General features: G+C 37.8%; 1 protein-coding gene across 1 annotated transcript in view; it reads left to right on the top strand.

The window, feature by feature from the left end:
- LOC150096475 (ciliogenesis and planar polarity effector 1-like) overlaps positions 1 to 24,479 on the top strand; it is a 614,243-nt gene that overhangs the window by 327,685 nt on the left and 262,079 nt on the right. Inside the window, exon 12 of the mRNA XM_090408080.1 lies at positions 7,346 to 7,434. Within this exon, the coding sequence (XP_090264206.1) occupies positions 7,346 to 7,434 (89 nt within the window). The remainder of the gene's footprint in view (positions 1 to 7,345; positions 7,435 to 24,479) is intronic.

Below are 24,479 nucleotides of genomic sequence, written 5' to 3'. Positions count from 1 at the left end.
ACAAACGTCCCTGTTCATAGCAAGATTCAAGCCAGCAGTTGTTGGTTGAAGAGCAAAGCTTCAAGGAAGCATTGGTATCAGTTTCGCGATATTTGACATGGCAATGAAGGGAGCAGAAATTCTAGATATTTAGTGAGGTGTCGCCAATGCCATGGGAATGTAAAGGAAAATGATTCCGAAATGTTCAGGCAAATGAGCCTGATGAGTGATAGGTGATAATATCAAGTGATTTTTACTACGAAGCATTGACTGGAAGTAGGAAAAGTGTGTGAATAAGGAGGATGAATTCTCTGAGCTGCTTAGGGATGATTACTTTCCACAGTATTGTGGAGTTCAGTAGGAAAAAGAGTTGAACTTAATAGTAACATCTCATGTGGTGGTAATAAACAAAGTCAGCATGATATCCCCAGCTGGTGAAAATGTTCATGATACTCGTCGGTGAGTAGGTTAGAGAGTTGGCAAGTTGCCATACGAGTGAAAGCATAGTATGGTCAATTGAACAGACGATATATCACTAGTGCCTGAGACTTTATTCACTATCAGTTTATTGATTGCATTGTCAGATTATATTGCTGAGGTTAGGAGAATGAATAGTGTGTGTGGGAGGTGAAATGGATGATTCATGGAATTTTACCAGAGCTTCAGGAAAAGAAAATGCTGTGGTGCAGATATAAAGAATAGGATATCTCACTGCAGCACAAGTAATAAACTGTATAGGCTAGGAAGGGTGAGTGTAGTGAGGATGGAATAGTTACCCTATTAAAGGAAATATAGTGGATTTTTTTTTTTTTTTGATGTTGGGCTCATATACGAGAGGTCGGCTGATCAACCTATAGTTCTTTAGTGCCGTATATGGGTAGTAGGTTGGAAAAGGAGAAACCTGTTGATATTCCTTGGGAAATACATCTGGGGGGGGGGAACTGTTCCACAGTACAGCAGTAGCAGTGATGAAAGAAGAGGAAAAGAAACTTGTTCTATGTTTCAAGGTGTACTGTGAAAGGATGTTTGACGGCAGCTGTACATGTTCCAATAGGCTTAGTGCAGAATGGGGGAATTATTGATTTTATTTTATTGTATCTGACACTTGTAACACACACACACAGTGTCTCAAAGGCAACACAATACTGAATGAAACATGTAGATATGACTTTAAAGTCCTGTCTTGGTGGTGCATCCTCTATGGGCATCTAAGAGGCCTAGGTTGTAAATTGGGAATTCTGTTGATTAATGTTTCCCAAATTTTGAGAAGTTTCTTGTAACGATACTTGTGTAAATTTTTTTGATTTCTAAGTGCCACTGCAAATTCCAAAAAGAATCTTTATTTTTTAAATCTACTGTAATGGAGTATGGTGCTTTTTTTCTAGCAGATCCTGTGAGTAGTATTCAACAGAAGGTCTCTTCTAGATCAGATCGATGATCATATTCATGATTGCAGATGCAAGTTTTTGTATTCATCTAGACAGATGGTGGATGATCTACCTGTCTGTTTAAAGTATGTCAGCTTGCAGGAAGAGGGTACTTTATTTATTCCAGGCACTGAGAAAGGAGGGAGCTAATCTTTGCGAGAATGGATAAGGGTAGCAATTTTCCGATGGAGCATATAAGCTGTTAAGAGGTTTGCTATTTTTTTCTGATGTATTGTTCACCCACACTTCCAAGAGCCTAGTTTGCCGAAAGAATAGTCAATTCATGTTGAAGGGATGTATGAATTGGTCGCCAACACGCTAAACCACGTGCTTTCTTGTCTGTTGCTTGATTTTTGTTGTTGCTTTCTGGCATTAATTTTTTTATTATTAATTTGTATGATGGATTCAGTACAGTCAACAAGTTCTGGTGTTAAACCTTTCAGTGGCTCTTGCAAAAGAATATTGCATAATGTGCTGACATTCTGCGAAAAATAATTATTAGAAGCCAATCTCCTTGTTCTATGTCTCCATGTGACAAAACGCGCAAGTGCAATTGTGGGCATATTAGACTCGACTGCTAAAAGAATTTGTATGGAATCAAAAGGTGAAGGTAAGCCAAAATTTAAATCTCTTAGAAAGCACCACAGAAAGAAAACAATCGAAAACATAGCTTTGAATGATTTTGATATAGATGTTATAAGAAGAACTATTTATGAATTTTACATGTCGAGAAAAAAGTGCCAGCTGTTCCAATATTGATTATTGTGCTGAAAGAAACAATTAATTTTCCTTGGAAAAGAGAAACTTTAAGGAAAATACTTCATGAAATTGGATTTTGTTTCAGAAAGTCCCAGAATAAAAGGAAACTTATCATGGAGCAAAGTGACATTGTTTTATCTAGAACGCAGTATTTGAGAGAGCAATACAACGTTTCAGAGAGGAGAAAAGACTGATTGTGTATATAGATGAAACTTAGATTGACAGTAATTTAACTTATGGAAAATGTTGGCAGTCTAAAGAAGAATGTAGAGCGTTACGACCTGGAAATGCTTCGCAGCGTTTAATTTTGTGTGCGGTGGAGAAATGTTTTTTTTGCCGAATTCAAACTTACTCTGCAAAGCCAATTCAACTACTGGAGATCACCATGGGCAGATGAATTCTGCACTCTTCGAAAAGTGGACAGAAGAAAAACTGATTCCAAACCTTCCTAAAAATGCTGTTGTTATAATTGATAATGCTCCATATCGTTCCATTCAATTAAACCTTTTGGGAGGTTTAATTGAATGGAGTGATAGTCAATTAAACCTATTAGAAGAATTTGGAATTAAAAATTCCAAATTCTTCTAATAAGAAGCAAGTCATCCTTATGGATTCTCTCTCTACAAATAACATTTATCATTATTTAAATTAAGGGGATATTAAATCCCACGTTATTTCAAAGCCGAATGAGAATCTCAAAGATAGGAATCAAAGAGTTTCATGCCGAATATAGCATACTCTAAAGTTTAGGCAGATTGTAGCATAAGCTAAAGCACATAGTTCAACACTAGGGCAACTCGTTGCAAAGGTGGGTAAAGTTCTGATCACTATTCTTAATATAGTGATATAATTACGCTACAATCCGACGAAACTTTATAGTTTGCTATATTCGGCATGAAACTCTTTTTTTTTTTTATTTGGCTTTGAAATAATGTGGGATTTAATATCCCCTTAATTAAAATAATGTTACATCACTGAAGTGAAGCCTATTGGCTCTTTATTTAAGTAATTTATGGGTGCACCTTTATGACAACTCATATAGCAAAGTGTGTGTATATATATATAAGTTCTCTTCGCTATAACCTCAGTATTATCTAGGTCTACCTACTCACTGATGAGACCTCAATGAAGGTCGAAACCGGTCTGGGTAGTGACCTTCTACCATAATGTATAACATCAAACATCTCTTAGGAGATGTGTTTTACATTATGGGAAATACTAAGAATAGTGATCAGAACTTTACCCACCTTTGCAACAAGTTGCCCTAGTGTTGAACCATGTGCTTTAGCTTATGCTACAATCTGCCGAAACTTTAGAGTTTGCTATATTCGGCATGAAACTCTTTGATTCCTATCTTTGAGTTTCTTATTCAGCTTTGAAATAATGTGGGATTTAATATCCCCTTAATTTAAATAATGTTACATTGCTGAAGTGAAGCCTATTGGCTCTTTATTTAAGTAACATTTATCATTCCCAAGATATGCAAAAAATTGAAATGCTCAACTTGGTCAAAAGATACTCGCCCAGAACTAAACCTTTTAAATTCAACATGATGCTCAAAGAGCATGGATTCCTAGCTTTGAGGCTACCACCATATCATTGTAATATTAATGCTATTGAGTATGTTTGGGCAGAAGTGAAAAATTTCATTCGTCATCACAACTTAACTGGGGATATTGATATGGTGAAACTTTTTAAGATTTCAGAACAGGCTATTGAAAGTATTGCAGTTCAAAACTGGGGAAAATATTGCTCTCATGTCACCTCATTGGAAAATATGTATTGGGACAGAGACAGAATTATTGAAGAATTATGCGAACCTTTGGTGAACAATGTAAGCGAAAGTGATGGTGATTCATACACCACTTCAGATGACTATGAAGATTAAAAGGAATTAATAATGATATTTTTTTTTTCAAACATTTTTGCATGGTTTTGTTAAAGAGTCACAACAAGTCATAAATAATTAATCAGTTTTTTAGGACATTAAAGTGTGTAAGTTCTCTCAACTGTAAATTTATAAAATTTCTGTTTTTCTGTATAATTATTATTTTTTACACAAGACTTCCTTAAAAATAAATTTTGTTAAATTTTTATTTTATTTTATACCTTTTTTAATTTTGTTACTACTATATGTACCTTTTATCCAACTGTTATACAAGCAAAATAGTTACCACTTTAAAAACTACAATGTTCGTAAAAAAAAAAAAAAAGCTAAATTTTCTGACCTGTAATAATAAACTCATCCCAGAAGATGGATTGATTACCCTGTTATCGGAATGGATTCTTCTTCTTGCGACATGTGCAGAAGTGTCAAAGGGTCACTCATCTGTGAGCGTACAGTACAGGATTGATACTTTTTTAAAAAAATTCTCTAAGAACTTTAGCCATCGGACAGAAGCTGTTATATATATATGGCTGAATTCTGTTGAAAGAGAGGCTCCACTGGAACAAAGATTGTAGGTTCTGTTGGTTAGAGTTTTAATGATGCCATGTTATTGAGAGGGGTGTGGTGGTGGGAAAGTTTGTGAATGTATCTGCCTGTGTGATTGGATTTTCTATATATAGGGAAGGAAAAATTACCATATGGAGGGTGTGTCACTAAAGTGTCTAACCTATTATTATTTTCATTTCCCATTTCATTTTTCATTTCATTTCCCAAGACTAATGCACTACGATATAGAGAGGTTGAATTTGCAGTTCTGATTTAGAATTGCACAGAATACCATACTTTTTGATATGCTTATTTCTTGGCGTGGCCTCCAAGCACTTAGCCTTAACTTGGTTATTTATATCAAACTATACTCCCGTTTTTGTGTTTTGCATGGTAGTTAAGATGATAAAGATTCTGGTTAGAGATGGAATACAATACAAACTTGAATTGCATTTCTTTCTATAGTGAGAGAGAGGAAGAGGCATAATTTTGTTAAAAGAAGATCTTATTTCATTCATTTGATTATATTTTCTAAATTTCATAAGTGAGGCATACTGGACAAAGAAGATGATCAGAATGCTATTGTATTGAGTAAGATCAGATAGTTACACTGATGGTATGAGCCAGCAAGTTGTGAATTGGGTGCAGTGTCTCAAAAGGGAAAGGTTGAAGGCAGTAGCAATCTATTCAGTTCTAGAACCCCCTGTTAAAATGTGTATCAATGATATAGCTCAAGGTTTGTGAGGAGGTATTCATTTGTTTTCAAATAAATCTACTTTGGAAATAGCATTTTTACAACATTTTGCTGCAATGCTCGTATAAGAGGATTACTTCTTTGTCAGATGATATGGAGATGTCCTTTCATTATTGCTAGGCTGAAAGTTATGCACTTAGGCAACAGAGCACAATGAGATATGCCATATTGGAAGAACTATGCAAAAGTTGTGAAAATGTATGTGGATAGGGAGCTGATTTTCAGGGGAAGCATTGCAACACTTCTAAGTCTCTCCAAGCATATTGTTTGTCAATTTGTCAATATCTTCTCTATATGAGAAGATATTGACAAATGAGGATATGAAGCGATAGCTCCTCTGTATAAGGCACCAATCAAATCACATCTGGTTACCTGGATTGCTGTGAAATTGTGGAAATACTAGAGAGAGAGAGAGAGAGTACAGAGGTGAATGAGTGTCTCAGGAATCTAGAAAATACAAGAACAGATTTAGCAAATGTGGGCTGCGCAGAGTAGACAGTAGAAGAGGTAATATGATAAATTAGTGAGAATTTTTCAGATAGCTATGGGAGACATGTTGTTTACAAGGGTGGTCTGAAAAGTTCTTGGCCTAACAATGAAAAAACAAATTTATAATTTCAAAAATATTTTTATTTTTCAACATAATCTTCCTTAAGACTAATACATTTATTCCAGCTATGCCCCCCTGCCATTATTCCATCCCTGTACTGGTTCTCAGTAAGATCTGCAAAATACCCCTCTATTCCTGCAATCACCTCTTGATTCGAAGAGAAACACTGACCAGCGAGGAAGAGTTTTAGTTATGGGAAGAGATAGAAGTCAGAGGGAGCCAAATCTGGAGAATAGAATGGATGTTCCAACAATTCATAGTGCAGATCCCTTAATTTTCCCATTGCCAAAACACATTTGTGGGTAGGTGCATCATCTTTCCTGATGAAAGTTGATTTTTTTTTATTTTGCAAACCGGGTCTTTTCTGACAAATTTTTTTGTCTAGTCTGGTTAAAAGATTGGAATAATATTCCCTGGTTGTTGTTTTACCGTTTTCAAGATAATTAATAAACAAAATGCCTTTAGCATCCCAAAACACCGATGCCATGACCTTTCCTGCTGATGGAACTGATTTCTCGCTGAACAACTGGCTTCTGTCCACTGTTTGCCTATAGTTTCAACAATTTCACGCATTTTGACTCGCTGATCACCCCTAACATATCGTGCACTTGATCAATGATTTCTGGTGTTGTTGCACTTTTCGGATGTCCTTCACATGGATCATCTTCAAGGCTGGTACAGCTATGTTTAAACTCGGTAGCCCATTTCTTAATTGTAAGAAATGAGGGAGAAGAGTGGCCATAAACTTTTATGAACTTCAAATGAATTTCTTTTGGTGTTAAACCTTCTTTTACAAAGAATTTTATAACCGCATGATACTCAATTTTATCCATTTCAAGGTATACAGAGAACACTTTTGCTTCAGACAGCTGTATAAAACAAACTACTTGATAGAATGACTTGCATTTTCACACGAATGCTTGTGACAGATGTACCAACTTAGAACAGCAAAATCTTGCCGATAGTGTTGCCATCTATGGTCAAGGCTGAGAACTTTTCAGACCACCCTCATAGTGTAATAGATGGCTGAAGAACAGCAGGTTATCCCTGTAGGAGATTTGTGTGAATCAAGAAATGGAAAGGAGTGTTTTATTGTAAATAGTGAATGAGAAGAATTGGTTGCCAGAGTGAGCAATAAATGTCAAATGTGTGCAAGACAAGATATATTATGTGTTGTTGGTGGCTGAGAAGTTTGGCCTTCTGTGATGAGTTTTCTCATTGGCATCCCAGAAATAATAGGAGTTCGGATTTAAATTGCTTCTTAGACTTTGTGAGAAATTTATCATCTTGCCTTTTAATGATATTTATTTTAATTTCATATTAATGAATATATATTTTGTAAATCATTATTGCTTTTAATTATAATTTATTTTGTTCTGTAGACACCACCATGATCAACTACTTCCTAAATATATAATTCATTCCATTCTGAAAGGTAGATTATGGTATATTGTAACATCAGTTAATAAAGGTAAGGACATGCATAATACTGTTTCAAGATATATGTTATCATGAAGGATCTATTATGCTTTATAATTTTTAGTATGCACATTCTGATGATTATAATTCATCCTTTCTTCATCAGAAAATTAAGTAATAGCATAATTTAATATCAAGCCTTCTCTGGCACTTGTATATTAGAATGAACTTAGTTTAGGTAGGTGGATAATACTCTACATTATTCAGTGTCTACATAAACTTCTTCACACCAAGAGGATAATATTAAGATATGAACCATGTGGTATGACACAGATAGGGTTATTATTATAAAGATGCATTAAAACTGTTATGAAAATTCAGTTTGCCTGCATATACCAATAAGATAGTTTGCATTGAAAGACACATAAACAGAAGTATTATCTGTGACAGGAACACAGGAATGAGTCTAAAGTCACCAGACCAGTTCTTGAAAAGATTATAATTCAGCAACTCTGCAGAATGCAAAGCTAGTTATTCAATGTTTCACACATGATGTTGTCCTAATTAGATTTTTTTAAAAAAAAGAATGCATGTTCATTCCATTTATTTACTATCCATTTTTATCTAAAGAAATGGATGTCAGCTCTGATGTGATTAAAAATTATAATCATCACCATTCATTGTTTAGGATTTATCGAGACAAAAACACAAATGTTGAAGCAATTACATTACTTAAAATTAAGAAAATAGCACTTGAGGTTTCATCCTCTAAGTCAAGGTCATCATTAGAAAACATACATATGAACAAAACACAAGCTACATGACACTACAGAATAAATAGAAATGACATGCAGCTTGTGTCTTGTTCATATGTTTTTATGTATCCTAATGATGACCTTGATTTATAGGTAGAGACGTTGAGTGTTATTTTCTCAATTTTAAGTAATTAGAATTTTAGAATTAGAATTAGAATTTTAAGTAAAGAATTAGTAATTAAAAGCCATAATAGCTAGTGACTTGATACGTAGGTTATGCAGGAGGAGCAGTGTGGAGTTTGTGAATGTGTGGAATGAGTTTGATGGGCAAAAGGACTTATACATGAAGGATGGTTTGCATCTGAATGGATTTGGTGTTTGGAGACTGGAAAAATTGTTGTTGAATAAAGTGAAAGTGGATGCGCAGAATCATGGAATCTAGATCTTTTAGGCAGTGGGGGGGGGGGAAAGCTGTTGAGTGGATATGCAGACACCAGTGAGGCAGTTGGGTGTAAGAATGTGTATAATATGCTTGAGTTAGTACCAACGTTAACAACCAGAATGGGATAGTTAGTATAAAGCACCAAGATAGGGGTGGGCCTAAGGGGCTTTTGCACTTTATGTACTGTATGTAAATAGTTTCTCCTTTTTCAACCCACTATGCGTATATGGTACTAACATACTATAGGTTGATCAACCAGCCTCTCCTGTATGGACCCAACATAAAAAAAATAAATAAATGTACACTGATGCCAGGAGCATTAGGAACAAGCATAAGGAATTTTTGGCCTTGGTTGACTCATCCTGACCAAAGGTTATTGACATTAGTGAGACACGTCTAACAGTAGATGATATAGTTAGTGGGATAGAATGTGAAGGGTATAGTGTTCAGGAAAGATAGAGAGAAAAGAATGGATGAGGAGTGTTAGTGATGATAGCTGATGAACTGCAACCAAGAAGAGTAGAAGTTCGACTACAGGACAGTGGAAATAGCACATTTCAGGCTATCTGGTGTGAGATTAAGGCCAGCAAAACAAAATATTCAGTTGGATGCTGCTACAGACCAGGGGATGGAAAAGATGATGGAGATAGTATGCAACAGCAAATAAGCTCAGTGATTGGAGGACAGGTAATTATTATGGGGGATTTCAACTATGGGAACATAGACTGGAAGGAGGAGAGGACACATGGGAGGAAGGACATGGATTGTATGCAGTTGCTAAGGGATAATTACCTGAGACAGCATGTAATGGAATATACTTGGGATTCGAGAGCAATTGATCTAATAATTGCATCTGAGAATTTGTCTGAATTTGGTGAGAGTCATCATATGGTCTTTACCTGGGAGGTGACTAAATGCATTAAATTTTCAGTTAAGACAGGGTATTGGAAGATTTTTCCACTTGGTTATAATATAAATTAAAAATACCAAGAAATTATATATTTGGTTTAATCCTTTATCCAAGTGTAAGCAAACAAGTTTGTGCCCGAACTATTTTCAGGGGCAACTCGTATAAAGAAGCTAATGACTTCAGATCACTTGCCTTAGTATTCCATAATGCAAAGCACATATCCTTACAGACATCTATGATGCTATGCATTAAGGGAAGGGACACTACCTAGACTGGTTTAGACCTTTATTGCATTATGAAGGTCGAAATTTATGCATAGCATTATACATGTCTGCAAGGAGATGCACTTTGCATTATGGGATACTAAGGCAAGTGATGTGAACTCATTCATTAGCTTCTTTATATGATTTGCCCTAGTCCTGAAAATAATTCAGGGACAAACTTGTTTGCTTACACTTGGATAAAGGATTAAAACAAAAATATAATAAAGGGTATATGTGGAATTACCAGACTGGTAAGCACGACAAGCTTGGGAGATTGCTTCGATTGGTGCCATGGCATGTAAAACTGCAAGAGCCGGATATTGGTGGTGCACATGGGAAGTGGTAGAGGAGTGTTTGGGGGAGGTAATGGCTGACTGAAGACTTAGAGTCAGGAGAGTAAGTTAAGTGGGAGTTAAATGGATGAATAACACCATAAAGCTAGGTTTCTTTTTTTGTAGCAAAATATGCTACAAAAAAAGAAACAATTGTGGGTAGAATTTAAGGAGAAAGGTGCCCTGCAGGCAAATGAACAGTACAAAGCACAGAGCAGAAGGGTAACTAGTGTGGTAAGAAAAACAAAAGCAGATAATGAAAGTTAGTTAGCAATGCAGGATAAAGAGAATCCCAAACAGTTCTCTCAATATGCTGTAAGTAAAAGAAAAAATATATAATATTTGATTTTTTAAAGATACTTGTGACATAATGATTAGAAATATATACAGGTTAGCTCAAGAATAATGTTTAATTTGCCAAATATTTCGGTCTGAATATTACAGACCATCTTCAGTGGCTACATAGGAATAGTTTTAAAAAAACAAAGTGGAATATGAACAATTGATCATTTATACATAGAATGCACCGCGTGATGTCATATCGCTAAGTATTAGAAGAGTAAACATTTTTTAAAAAACATAATTAAAGATATTAATTCAGAAATTCATACAATGATCTTAAATAACATTATACTGATTAAAAAAAAAAAAAATTAATGTGTTATCCTGGTTAAACTTTCCCAAATTTCTGATATAGATATCTAGTCATTATGATTCACGTTAGGACGTTGAAGTAAGTCCTTTACATTTTCTTTAAATAAACGTTCAAATTTGTAGCGACATCTGTGTAGGAGGAGAGTCTTAGACTAAAGGATGTTGTGGTTTGTTTCTAATCCATGCTGAGTTAATCCAGATTTAAACTGGATTAGCTCAGTTTCCTTCATCTAAAGATAAATGCTGAACCTCGTCTCTATCTGGTGTGTATCAAGTTCCTTGTAATTGTAATCTTTCTTACTTTGGACAAACTGGACGTTCCATAGAAAAAAGAATTCAAGAGCATCAGTCATCAATTCAACACAACAAACCTGAGAAATCTGGATTAGCTCAGCATGGATTTGAAACAAACCACAACATCCTTTGGTCCAAGACTCTCCTCCCACACAGATGTCGCTACAAATTTGAATGTTTATTCTTTCAATTATTGGTCGTAGTGGTGTGTTTGTTTTGTGTGTTTTCGGCATTCCATAAATTCTGGAAGTTGGGCATAATGTGCTATTAGTTTTCGCGTTGTTTCTTCTGGCCACATTATTACCAATTTGATTAATTTTGTTGTTTTCTTTTTGATGTGGTTTGTATAGTTGTAGTTCACCATTTGGTATGACTTGAGGTCAGATACCAAATGGTTCATTTTTTCTATGCTGTCCAATCGAGGACAGCGGTAACATTACCTTTATCTGCTTTTATAATCACAATGTCTTTGTTATTTTTTAAGGATTTAAGAGCCAATTTTTCTGCTTTGATTAGGTTGCATCTTATTTGTATGTTAGAGTTTAATATGCATGATGTTTCCATTCATATTTTGTCAGCTATATTGGAAGGGAGGGAGCTTAGACCTCTTTCAATATTATAAATGAAATCTAATTTGTTTACTGACGTTGGTGGAATGGCATAATTCAGGCCTTTTTCCAGAAGTGCAAGTTTCTCTAAGTTAAAGTTTTAGCTGGATTTGTTAATAACTTGGCCGTGGTCTATTGGCGATTGGCTGCACTCGTTGGTTTGTAATTGATTGTTCCTCTGGATATGGCATCTGGATTGTCTGTTAATTTCTTGTTGTTTTAGTGCTTGAAAATTTTCCTATTAATTTTTCTTTGTTCTTAAGTAATACTTGCTTTGCTGAGTTGTCTGTAATCTTGTCTAGAATATCCCAAATATCAGGATTAATTTTGCCGGATAGCTCTAATTTTTGTTGTAAAATGCTGGCTTAGTAATTGCTAAGTTTTTGCGTGTCTCGTGGATCTGTTTTCTCAATAAAGCTTTTCCAAACAATCATAAATACTGAGCGCTTTAGCTCAAGTAAACTTCTTGTTTAATTTAATGCAGTTGGTTATTAAGTTGCTGTCTCTACTTCGTTTTAGAAATGCTAGCTAATTAATTAACATAGAAACATGTATTTTCATCTTAAGGAGCATTTGAGGAGGCTAATGGCTGACTGCTTACCTAGAGTCCAGAGAGAAAATCAAATTATTATTATTATTATTATAACGGGCAACTCCAGAGAGTCCTTAGACTCATCGAGGGAGGCCCCAAATATTCATCACAACTATTCGACATTCATACAGTATCTATCATACCTCGCCTTAAACTCATTTTTGCCCAGTTTCCATGGATGTCCCCTAGTCCTCCCACAACCAGCCCTGTTCTCAAAAATATCTTCTGAATTAATTTTATAGAAACCCTTCAGTAATTTGAATATCTCAATCATATCTCCCCTCCTCTGCCTATCAGCCAATTTTTGCAACCCACAAATCCTCAACCTGTTCTCATAAGGTTCATTCCACAGACCTGCTATCATCTTGGTCACTCACCTTTGGATCCTCTCAACCTCCTCCCCATCAAGAAGAAACCTAGGTGACCAAATCTGAGCACAGTAGTCGAGATGGCGTCTTATCAAGGCTTGATACAGAGGAACAATAACCTGCTTGTCTCTGCTCGTCAATGTATTCTTCAGCAACCAAGTGATTTGATGAGTTGATTTGGCCACTTTTGCAATGTGCCCCCTAAACTTCAACTCCTTATCCACCAACACTCCTAAATCTCGTGTCTCATCAATTTCCTGGAGTACAGTTCCACCAATGCAGTAAACTACTGCTAATCTTTTCACCCCAAAATGCATAACCTTACATTTTGCCACATTAAATTGACATCTATTCTCCTTAGCCCAGACCTCCAATCTATCCAAATCATCTTGCAAAATTTTGACATCATCTGCATTCACTATTGCCCTACCCAACTTTGCATCATCCACAAACAAATGAACTGTTCCTCTCAGATCCTTTCCTATATCGTTAATGAACAGATTAAACAGCAGTGGTCCAAGAACAGATCCTTGTGGCACACCACTAGTCACAGGCTGTCTTGTGGACTCTACTCCTGAATAAACCACTCTCTGATATCTCTCCATCAAGCACTCTCCTATCCATCTCACCAACCCTATATCCATCACCGTATGCTGCAATTTACTGATTAGAATTCCATGTGGTATCCTGTCCAAGGCCTTAGCAAGGTCCAGTAGAATCACTGTAAACCCATTACCTTTATCTAGTTCAGCCGTCACTGTGTTATAATACGTGAGCAATTTACTGAGGCATGACCTACCTTTCACAAAACCATGCTGTCCCCTATACAGTATCCCATTTTCATCTATCCAATCTTGTATTTTCCTCTTGACAATTTTCTCCAAGACAGCCTTGGAACCACCTTTATGCAGCAGAACTATTTTCCCCTCTTTCCACACCCCCCCCCCCCCCCCCCCCCCTTGGGACTGACCCAGACCCGAGCCTCAAATTAAACAAAATGGTCAAGGGTACTGACAATTCTTTAACCGCTTCACGTACGACACGAGCTTGTATACCATCCAATCCCACCGATGTATTGACATTGAGGTTCTGCAATAGACAAGTTACTTCTACTTCATTCATCACAATTCCAGTATAAGCTGTTTGTTCTTCAATTCCTGCAATGTCACCACCTGGATGATATACTCTTGCAAAGTGCTCGCTCAGTAATTCCACTATATCGACTGATTCGGTTACCTCCCTACCCTCAGCATTTTTTAAAATCATTCTGCCATGAGCATTTTTCCTTTTACTTGCAACATATTGAAAAAACTGTTTGGGATTCTCTTTAGCTTGCATGGCCAATTTTCTTTCGTAATCCACTTTTGCTTTTCTTACCACCCTTGTTACCATCCTGGCCTGAGCTTTATACTGTTCCTGCGCCTGCTGGTCACCTTTCTCCTTAAATTCCCTCCACAATTGTTTCTTTTTTTGCAGATCAAGCTTAATAGTGTTATTCATCCATTTAACCCCTACTTGATTTATTATTCGGACTCTTGGTATACAGTCAACCATCACCTCCTGTAAACACTTCTTAACCACCTCATCATGCACTATCAACATCCAGCCCTTGCAGTTTTACATGCCATGGCACTGAGCCAAGCACACTCCTAAGCTTGTCATACTTACCAGCCCAGTAATTCCACATGTACCCTGTCTTAATTGTAAATTCCACTTCTTTAGCCACCTCCCAAGTCATGACCTTATGGTCACTCTCACCAATTGGTGGCAACATGGTCATGTTCATTACAGCCACATTCTCAGTTGCAATTACTAGGTCAAGCACTCTCTTCCCCCTGCTATTATCCACTACATGCTGTCGCAGATAGTTGTCCCTTAATAACTGCAGAAAATCCAATTCCTTCCTCCCATGTGCCCTCTCCTCTTTCCAGTCAATGTTACCATAATTGAAATCACCCATAATAATTACCCTCCGTCCACTCATTTCTTCTATTTGCCTATGCATACTATCCCCACCATCTATTCCATCACCTGGTCTATAGCAGCACTCATTTGTATATTTTGTTCTGCTAGATTCTATCTCACACCAAACAGCCTCAAATGTGCTCTTTTCTCTATCCTGCAGTTCAACTTCTATACTCCTTGGCTGCAACTCATCAACTATCATCAATAACACTCCTCCCCCCTTTTTATTCTCCCTGTCACTCCTGAACACACTATACCGTCGCATTCAATCCCACTAGCTTTATTATCTTCTGTCAGCCATGTTTCACTATTACCAACAACCTGTGGCCTGGAAGTGCCAACCAAAGCTAAAAACTCTTCTTTCTTGTTCCTAATACTCCTGGCATTAGTGTACATGAATTGCAGAAGCCCATTAGTCCCATCCCTACTTTGATGCCTTATACTAACTATCCCATTCTGATTTGTTGTCCTTCGTACTCGCTCGGGCATATTATACTCATTCATACACTCAACTGCCTCCCTAAAGTCTGCATATCTATTCCCCCCCCCTTAATAAATCTAGTTTCCCTGAGTCTGTACATCCACTTCCACATCATTCATCAACTTTTTCAAGCCTCCATACACCAACTCCATTCAAATGTAACCCATCCATCTTATATAAATCCTTTTGCCCATCAAACTCACTCCACACATCCACAAATTCCACACCACTCTCCATGCATAACCCATGCATAAAGTCTTTGGCAATTATGGCCCTCCTTCTAAACACTTCACTGTCATACCGCGGTAAAATACTCACCATCCTAACTCTCTCACTCTTCTCTTTTGCTACCTCAAATAATTCCCTCACATCCTCTATCATTTCCATTTTGTCTTCTATCAAATCATTTGTTCCTGCCACAATTATCATCTCTTTCACCCTCTGTTTTTGCACTCGAATAGATTTGCTGACGTCCTTTATGTTCGCACCTGGCTGGTACGATTTCATCAAACTCTCAACTATCACACTTAATAGCTAATCCCCATACAGCACTCGCTCCTTCATTTTATTGACGTTTACAAACATTCTGTTATTTTTCGTAATAGACTTTCATCGTTTATTAGTCGGTACGTTCAGCACACATTTTTCCATATGCTCTAGTTGCCTTTTTGCTCTGTGTATCACTCCGCTCATCCTTGCGATTTCACTACTCGCATTTATCTCACCATTTTCATTATCAATCAAATCATCCATTCGTTCCGTATTTCTACCTTCATTTACACTTTCAACGACGCTCTCGCACCTATCTGGCACTACCTCGCAATTCCCTATCACACCGCCATTTTTTTCATTCTGACTATAATAAATTTAGTTTAATCCTTTATCCAAGTGTGAGCAAAGCTCACACTGAAGAGACCTCAATAAAGGTCGAAACTAGTCTGGGTTGTGACCCTTCCCTTAATGCATAACATTAGACATATCTGCAAGGAGATGTGTTTTGCATTATGGGAGATACTGAGATAGTGTTGGTAGCTTGCTCCACCTTTGCAAGGAGTGCCCTGGTGTTGACCACCTTACCCCAGTCCTGAAGATCATTTCAGGCGCAAACTTTGTTTGCTTACACTTGGATAAAGGATTAAACTAAATTTATTATACTCTAACCAAGTGAAAAATAAACTTTCAACATTTCATTCTGACTATCGTTAATGATATCACTCTCGTAACACACTTTAGATCCTCATTCTCCTGACGGTTTTTGCACATATTAACTCCACTATTACCATCTAAGCCAGACTCCCACTGCTCTTCGCAAAGCATACATCTCACAGACAGCACATTGTATAAACTCTTTTACATCAAAACTCTTAAACAGACATGGCGACCTGGCCGCCATTTTTTTTTTATCGGTGCCATACGTACGCTATCTTATCTTAAAGATAATAATTAAAATAACACAGAAAACACACAAAAATTGCACAGACACACCAAGAAACAAAAAGCAAACAATACTACTTAAAATTCTAGTAAAATTGCCAATGATAACACAAAATACTACAAATCTTTTCAGGAGCTCTTGACAAGCCAACGATCATATCAGTGCGACAAATGGGAGTTAAATGGATGAATAGCACCATTAAGCTTGAGCTGCAAAAAAAGAAACAATTGTGGATGAAATTTAAGGAGAAAGGTGACTTGCAGGCAACAGAACAATACAAAGCACAGGCCAGAAGGGTAACTAGTGTGGTAAGAAAGCAAAAGCAGATTATAAAAGTAAATTAGTAATGGAAACTAAGCTAAAGTGAATGCCAAACAGTTATTTCGATATGCTGCAAGTAAAATAAAAAATGTATACGGCAAAATGATTCTAAGGAATGCCGATGGCAGGGAGGTAACTGAATCAGATGAAATAGTAGAATTACTAAGCGAACACATTGCAAGAGTATATCATCCAGGCTGTGATATTACAGGAATGAGAGAACGAATGGCTGATACAGGAACTGAAGTGAATGAAATCGAGGTGAATAGTATATTACAGATCCTTAATATAAATACATCTGTGGGATTGGATGGTATACCAGCTCAAGTCTTACTTGAAGCGGCAAAGGAATTGTCAGTTTCCTTGACCATATTGTTTTAGTTAGATGTTGTTATAGACCAGGGAATGTGGAGTGAGGTGATGAAAAAATCTACAGGTATCTTAGGTTAGTGAACAATGGAAGGTTGATTTTAATTTGGGTAGAGATTGGAATGAAGAGATAGCATTTGGGAATAAGGAAAATGAATTTCTTGAGTTCATCGGTGGGGGGGGGAGAAGAGACATCTATCTCAGGTGGTATGTAAAGGAAGGCATGCAAGGATCAAGTGTTTAAGATTTGATAATTTCATCAAAGGATAGAATGGTGAGTGAGTTTCACACTTCACTCCATTTGAAAGTGATCATGAAGTAATCACCTGGATTGTGGCTAGATATGAGGATTTCTATCCGTGTGTAGAGGCTTACGTGCTCTGAGGACATCAAGTTTATCATGGATGCGAAGTGCATATTAAAATTCTAATACCATTCATATTACATTGAAATATATGATGGATACGAAACATATGAGGATGCGTATTTGATCCATAATGACCGGTGAGGTGGTTAAAACAAAATTTAATTCTTCCTATATTTCTTCTCAGTCAATGAGACATCTTCAGGGATTACAAAAAAACTAATGTAACATATATACAAATAACAAACAATACTAAGCCCAACCATGTGGGCGACACTAACGTCCTATCTAGGTGGAGCGCCCTCTAAGGGCGGTTGTAGGTGGCCTGGAATGTAAAGTGGGACCTCTGGTGATAAACGTTTCCCAAATCTTAGGAAGCTTAATGCAACCATATTTGTTAAGATTTGGTTGATTCCTGAGAGCTGTGCTGATTCTAAGAATAGTCTCTCTTTTTTGAATTTGCTGTGGTGGAGCATGGTGGTTTTTAATCCTGTGGGTTGTGATCCCGTGGGTTGTATCCAAGACATGGTCAAGCCAGGCTTGACTGACCATAGTTGTAGTTGCAGATGTATGACTTATGTTTCTCCAGGCAGATAGTAGCTAAGCTGTCCAAAGTATGCCAGTTTACAGGAACAGGGTACTTGATAGACTCCAGGCACTGAGAGAGGACGGAGCTCATCGTTTGTAGAGTGGATAAGGGTAGCAAGTTTGCGGTGGGGCTTAAATGCTGTGTGAGGTTGTACTTTTTTAAAATCTTGGCTATTTTTTTCAGATGTGCCACGAACGTAGGTATGGTGATGGCATTTCTAAACTCTTTCTGAAGAGGGGAATGGGGGAGGACCTGATTCTTTTTATTTTTATTTTTTAATACTGTGATCACAGTATTAAAAAAATAATCAGGTCACAAGCTTTAATTGGTATATTAATGATATTAGGAAGGGTTTAAGTGGTAATGATATACAACTGTTTGCAGATGATGCAAAACTGGTAAACGCGATGAGGAAAATCAGTGATGAAGAACCTTAGAGGACTTGAATAGATTGCATGAGTGGACAATAGTAAGGAACTGTCAATTCAGTGTTGCAAAGTGTAAGGTTCTGAAAATTGGTTGGCAATAATGGGATGCAAAGTGGTGAAGATATGTTAGTGGAAGTTGAAAAGACAAGCGACCTTGGAGTGGTGGTGGACAAGGATCTGAAGTTCAGAGGTCACATTGCACAAGTTGTGAAGCCATCAGATTATGGTAATGATGCAGAGAACCTTAACGAGCAGAAATAAAGAGGTTCTGGTTCCATTGTATAAGGACTTGATTAAGCCTCATAGATTGTTGTGAAGATATTTGGTGCTCTGGTTTTCATGGTGATGAGGATATAGTAGAAAGGGTCCAGAGAACACTGACTGGTTTTTGGGGATGTTGGATATGAAGACACATTGACAGAATGCAATTTGCAAAGCCTTGTGAATAGGAGGAAGAGAAGGGTTATTACTGGAACATTTACATTGGTAAAGAGTTAGTACTGGATTGATATGGAAGAAATTTCTCATAGGATGGGAGTAGAATAAGGGGACATCCCCAGAAGCTGTATAAGAAGATTGTGAGCATGGTTATACTTTGTAGGTTCTTTGCATGGAGAGTGGTTGGTGAGTGAAATGCATTGCATGACATTGTGGTGAATGCAAATACGTTGAATGTCTTGTTTGATTCTTCTCTTTGATGGGCTTTGTGTGTAATAGTGTGTGCCTCCAGCAAAGAGTCTTTTGACTCCATCTGGCATCGATGATGATAATAATAAATAAAAAAAAACAACATCAGTAAAGCTGGTATAGTGGGAAACTTGATGAGCTTCGTGCCTTAACAGTGTGTGCTTCCTGCAAATTCTTTGGCCTCCATGGGGTCTGGTGTTGATGATAATAATAAATAAAGCAAAATGAGTAAAGCTGGTATAGTGGGAAGCTAGTTGAATACATTTATACACTGGTGTGCAAAACCCTAAAGATGAACACTATATTTCTGAAGATTACAGCTGGAGATTCAGATGAACTTGCTGGATGGCAATTTGTATAACTGATGATTTTGAGTAGAAAGTGGGTACACATTCAAATTTTTGAATTTTGCACAAATAGGCCACATGGTTGCACTCAAAATGCAAAATGCTGTGCTAAGCAAATGGTGTTTGAAGGAAGCTCTTTTCCTGAAGGAATAAAGTTGCAAACTTGAATGTCTTGTAATGTTTCAGAGACATCTAGATGATTTCATGCTTTGGGGGGGGGGGGGGGGGGGGGGCTTACTGGAAACTTGAAGAAGGCCACAGGATAAATGATATTGCCATAGAATTTGGAATCTCACATGGCATTGTATCCAGGCTTGGGGCAGCATTTCAAACCAATGGAATGCGTTCCAGGCATTTGCTAAGCGGTCATGGTCATCCTTGCTGAAGCATAAAGACACATTTTTGGTTATGATAGCAAAATGTAATCGACGCACCATGGCAGGTTAGTTTTCATCTGGCTCCATTCATGCACATGTATGTGGATATCTTGACAAACTCTGGCATGATGCCCGCTACAAATAGGTCTATACGTCCAAATGTCTGTATTCTGTGTTCCTTTATCCACAGCTCATTGTAGAGCATGTTTTCAATAGTGTTGTATCCATAAAAATTGGACAAGACGCTAATGGGCTGTACTCTTTACGGAGTCCTTTTAGTCTTATCTCTGATTCTAGATGATACTTGATTGGACGTGAAAATCATATTGCTTACCTTCGTGAGAATATTCTTTAAAGGATAGATATAGCAGTGCTGATGTCATGGTGTGGGGAGACATGCTTAATGCATACACTAAGCTATGTCAGAAGTCATCAAGTGCTGGAGAAAGGGACTATAATTGGTGCATGATATTCCAGTTAAGTTCTTCAGTGTCATGTTTAATTGTTCTGTAATGCTGTAGGCAAAGAATTCATTTTTATGGATGACACTGCTACACCACATCGTATATGAGCAGTTGAGATATTTCTAGAGACCGAAGATATTAATCGAATTGAGTGGCCAGCATGTTACCCAGATATCAGTCCCATTGAACACATTTGGAACACAATGAGAAGATGCACTGCTACTTGAAATTTCCCTCCATAAAAGAAACAAGGCCTTATGCTTGCTCTGGAGTGGGCCAGTTTGCCTAAAGAACTCCCGAATCACTCAGTGCTAAGCATAATACTACAACATTGTGAAAGCTGTATTGCAGTTTGGGATGGACATTCTTTAAAATGTCTCTCTGCATAGTTTTCTTTAAGCACTGTACATTAATTCTTTAATTACATCCTTAGTAAATTTGTAGCTTTCACCAAAAATATTTGTATTTCTTTTTTGTACTATAATTTATTAGAATGCTGGCAGTAAACTTATGTCCACATTTGGCCGTAGTCATGAAAATATTTTCATATACTGGTAAAATTGTAGTTTGTCCTTAGCTTTTGGACACCGGTGTATGTAATAAAGCAATTGCTTGATCAAAGACCACAAATATGCTAGTTATGAGAAAGATTAGGAGAGTTTACATATGTCATCAATGACAGAATCATATTATTATTATTATTATTATTATTTTGGGCGACTCCAGGAGTCTTTAGACTCATCGAGGGAGGCCCTAAACATCATGTCCACACAACTATGCTATTACATTCTCACAGTATCTATCATACCTTGCCTTGAACTCGTTCACCGTCATAGTACCCACAACAGACTCTGGCAGCTTATTCCACTCATTTACCACTCTAAAAGTAAAGAACCCAGCTCTAACATCCCTGCTAACCACACTCTTGCCCAGCTTCCATAGGTGTCCCCTAGTTCTCCCACCACCAGTCCTGATCTCAAAAATATCCTCTGAATTAATTCTATAGAATCCCTTTAGCAATTTGAATGTCTCAATCATATCTCCCCTTTTCCGCCTATCAACTAGTTTCTGCAACCCACAAATCTTCAACTTGTTCTCATATGGTTCATTCCATAGACCTGTTATCATCTTAGTCACTCGCCTCTGGATCCTTTCCACCTCCTCCCCATCAAGAAGGAACCGAGGTGACCAAATCTGGGCACAGTAGTCGAGATGAGGTCTTATCAAGGCTCGGTACAGAGGTACAATAACTTGCTTGTCTCTGCTCTTCAAGGTATTTTTCACCAGCCAAGTGAGTTGATGAGCTGATTTAGCTACTTTTGCAATGTGCCCCCTAAACTTCATCTCCCTATCCACCAACACTCCCAAGTCCCTGGCCTCATCAATCTCTTGGAGTACAGTTTCACCAATGTGATATGCTGCTAATCTTTTCACCCCAAAATGCATAACCTTACATTTTGTCACATTAAATTGACATCCATTCTCCTTAGCCCAGAACTCCAATCTATCTGAGTCATCCTGCAAGACTTTGACATCTTCTGCATTCACTATCGCCCTACCCAACTTTGCATCATCAGCGAACAAATGAATTGTTCCACTTAGATCCTTCCCTATATCGTTAATGAACAGATTAAACAGCAGTGGTCCAAGAACAGAACCCTGCGGCACACCGCTAGTCACAGGCAGTCATTTGGACTCTACTTCTGAATAAACTACTCTTTGATATCTCTCCATCAACCAACCACCTATCCACCATCTCACCAACCCTATATCCATTCCCATATGTTGTAGTTTACGGATTAGTATTCCATGTGGTATCCTGTCAAACGCCTTTGCCAGGTCCAGCAGTATCAATGTAAACCCATTTCCCTTATCCAGTTCAGCCGTCACCTTGTTATAAAACTTGAGCAAGTTACTGATGCATGATCTACTCTTCAAAAAGCGATGCTGTCCCCTGTCTGTACAGTATCTCATTTTCATCAATCCATTCCTGTATTTTTCCCTTGACTACTTTCCCCAAGACCTTGACAACGACTCCTGATATGCTGATCGGTCGGTAATTTGCAACCATAGTCTTGGATCCTCCTTTATGCAGTGAAACTATTTTCCCCACTTTCCACACCTTCGGGACTAAACCAGACCTGAAACTCAGATTAAACAACATGGTCAAAGGCACTGATAATTCCTTAGCCACTTCACGCAAGACCCCTGCCTGTATGCCATCCAATCCCACAGATGTGTTCACATTAAGGTTCTGTAATAGACTAGTCACCTCCACTTCATTCATCACTATTCTCGTATAAACTAATGGTTCCTTCATTTTTTCAATGTCACCACCTGGATGATATGCTTTTGCAAAGTGCGCGCTCAGTAACTCCACTATATTGACTGATTCAGTGACCTCCTTACCATCATCATTCCTTAAAATCATTTTGCCGTGTACAGTTTTTTTCTTGCTTGCAGCATATTGAAAGAACTGTTTGGGATTCTCTTTTGCTTGCATAGCTAGTTTCCTTTCATAATCTGCTTTTGATTTTTTTACCACATTCGTTACATTTCTGGCCTGCACTTTATACCGTTCGTGTGCTTGCAGGTCACCTTTCTCTTTAAATTCCCTCCACAGTTGTTTCTTTTTTTGCAGCTCAAGCTTAATGGTGTTATGCATCCATTTAACCCTACTTGTTTTACTATTCGGACCTTAGGTATACAATCAGCCATAACCTCCTGTAAATGCTCCTTGACCACTTCCCATGCTCTATCGACGTCCAGCCCTTGCAGTTGTACATGCCATGGCACTGATCGAAGCAATCTCCTAAGCCTGTCGTACTTGCCAGCACGGTAATTCCACATATACCCTGTCTTAATCGAAAATTCCACACCCTTAGCCACCTCCCAGGTCAAGACCTTATGATCACTCTCACCAGTAGGTGGCAACATGGTCATATTCATTACAGTCAAATTCTCAGATGCTATTACCAGGTCAAGCACTCTCACACTCCTAGTATTTTCAATTACATGCTGTCTCAGATAGTTATCCCTTAATAATTGAATAAAATTCTTTTCCTTCCTCACATGTGTCCTCTCCTCCTTCCAATCAATGTTACCATAGTTGAAATCCCCCATAATAATTACCCTCCTTCCACTCATTTCATCAATTTCCCTATGCATACTATCTCCACCATCTATTCCATCACCTGGTCTATAGCAGCACCCAACTGTATATTTTATTCTGCCAGTCTCAATCTCACACCAAATAGCCTCAAATGAGCTCCTTTCACTATCCTGCGATACAACTTCAATTCTCCTTGGCTGCAGTTCATCAGCTATCATCAATAATACCCCTCCCCTTATTTTATTCTCTCTGTCCCTCCTAAACACACTATACCCTACACATTCTATCCCACTAACTATATCATCTTCCGTCAGCCATGTTTCACTAATGCCAATAATCTGTGGCCTGGAAGAGCCAATCAAGGCCAAAAATTCTTCCTTCTTGTTCCTAATACTCCTGGCATTAGTATACATGAAATGCAGTGATCCCTTAGTTCCACCCATATATTGATGCGTTATTCTAAATGACCGATTCCCATTTTTTGTCCTTAGTGCTGGCTCGGGTACATGATATACATTCTTACACTCATCTGTCTCACTGATGTCTGCATATCCATTCCCCCCCCCCCCCCCTTGGTAGTTCTAGTTTCCCTGGTTTTGCACATCCATTTTCACTTCATTCAGGAACACTCTTTCCAGTCTCCGCACACCAAGTCCATTTAAATGCAGGCCATCCATCTTGTATAAGTCCTTTCGCCCATCAAACTCATTCCACACGTCCACGAATTCCACACCACACCATCTGCATAACCTGCGCATAATGTCATTTGCGATTATGGCCCTCCTTTTAAACTCCTAACTGTCATACCGCGGCAACAGACTAACCATTCTAACTCTGTCACTCTTTTCTTTCGCTACCTTTAACAACACTTTCAAGTCCTCTCTCATAAAAAATTTATCACCTTTCAATTCATTCGTACCCGCCACAATTATTAATTCTT

Source organism: Typopeltis vanoorti, chromosome 18, assembly GCF_054136105.1.
Source record: "Typopeltis vanoorti isolate ZY-2024b chromosome 18, IOZ_Tvanoo_1.0, whole genome shotgun sequence".
In the NCBI taxonomy this organism is placed as follows: Eukaryota; Metazoa; Arthropoda; class Arachnida; order Uropygi; family Thelyphonidae; genus Typopeltis; species Typopeltis vanoorti.
This window is presented reverse-complemented; position numbering and strand designations above follow the sequence as displayed.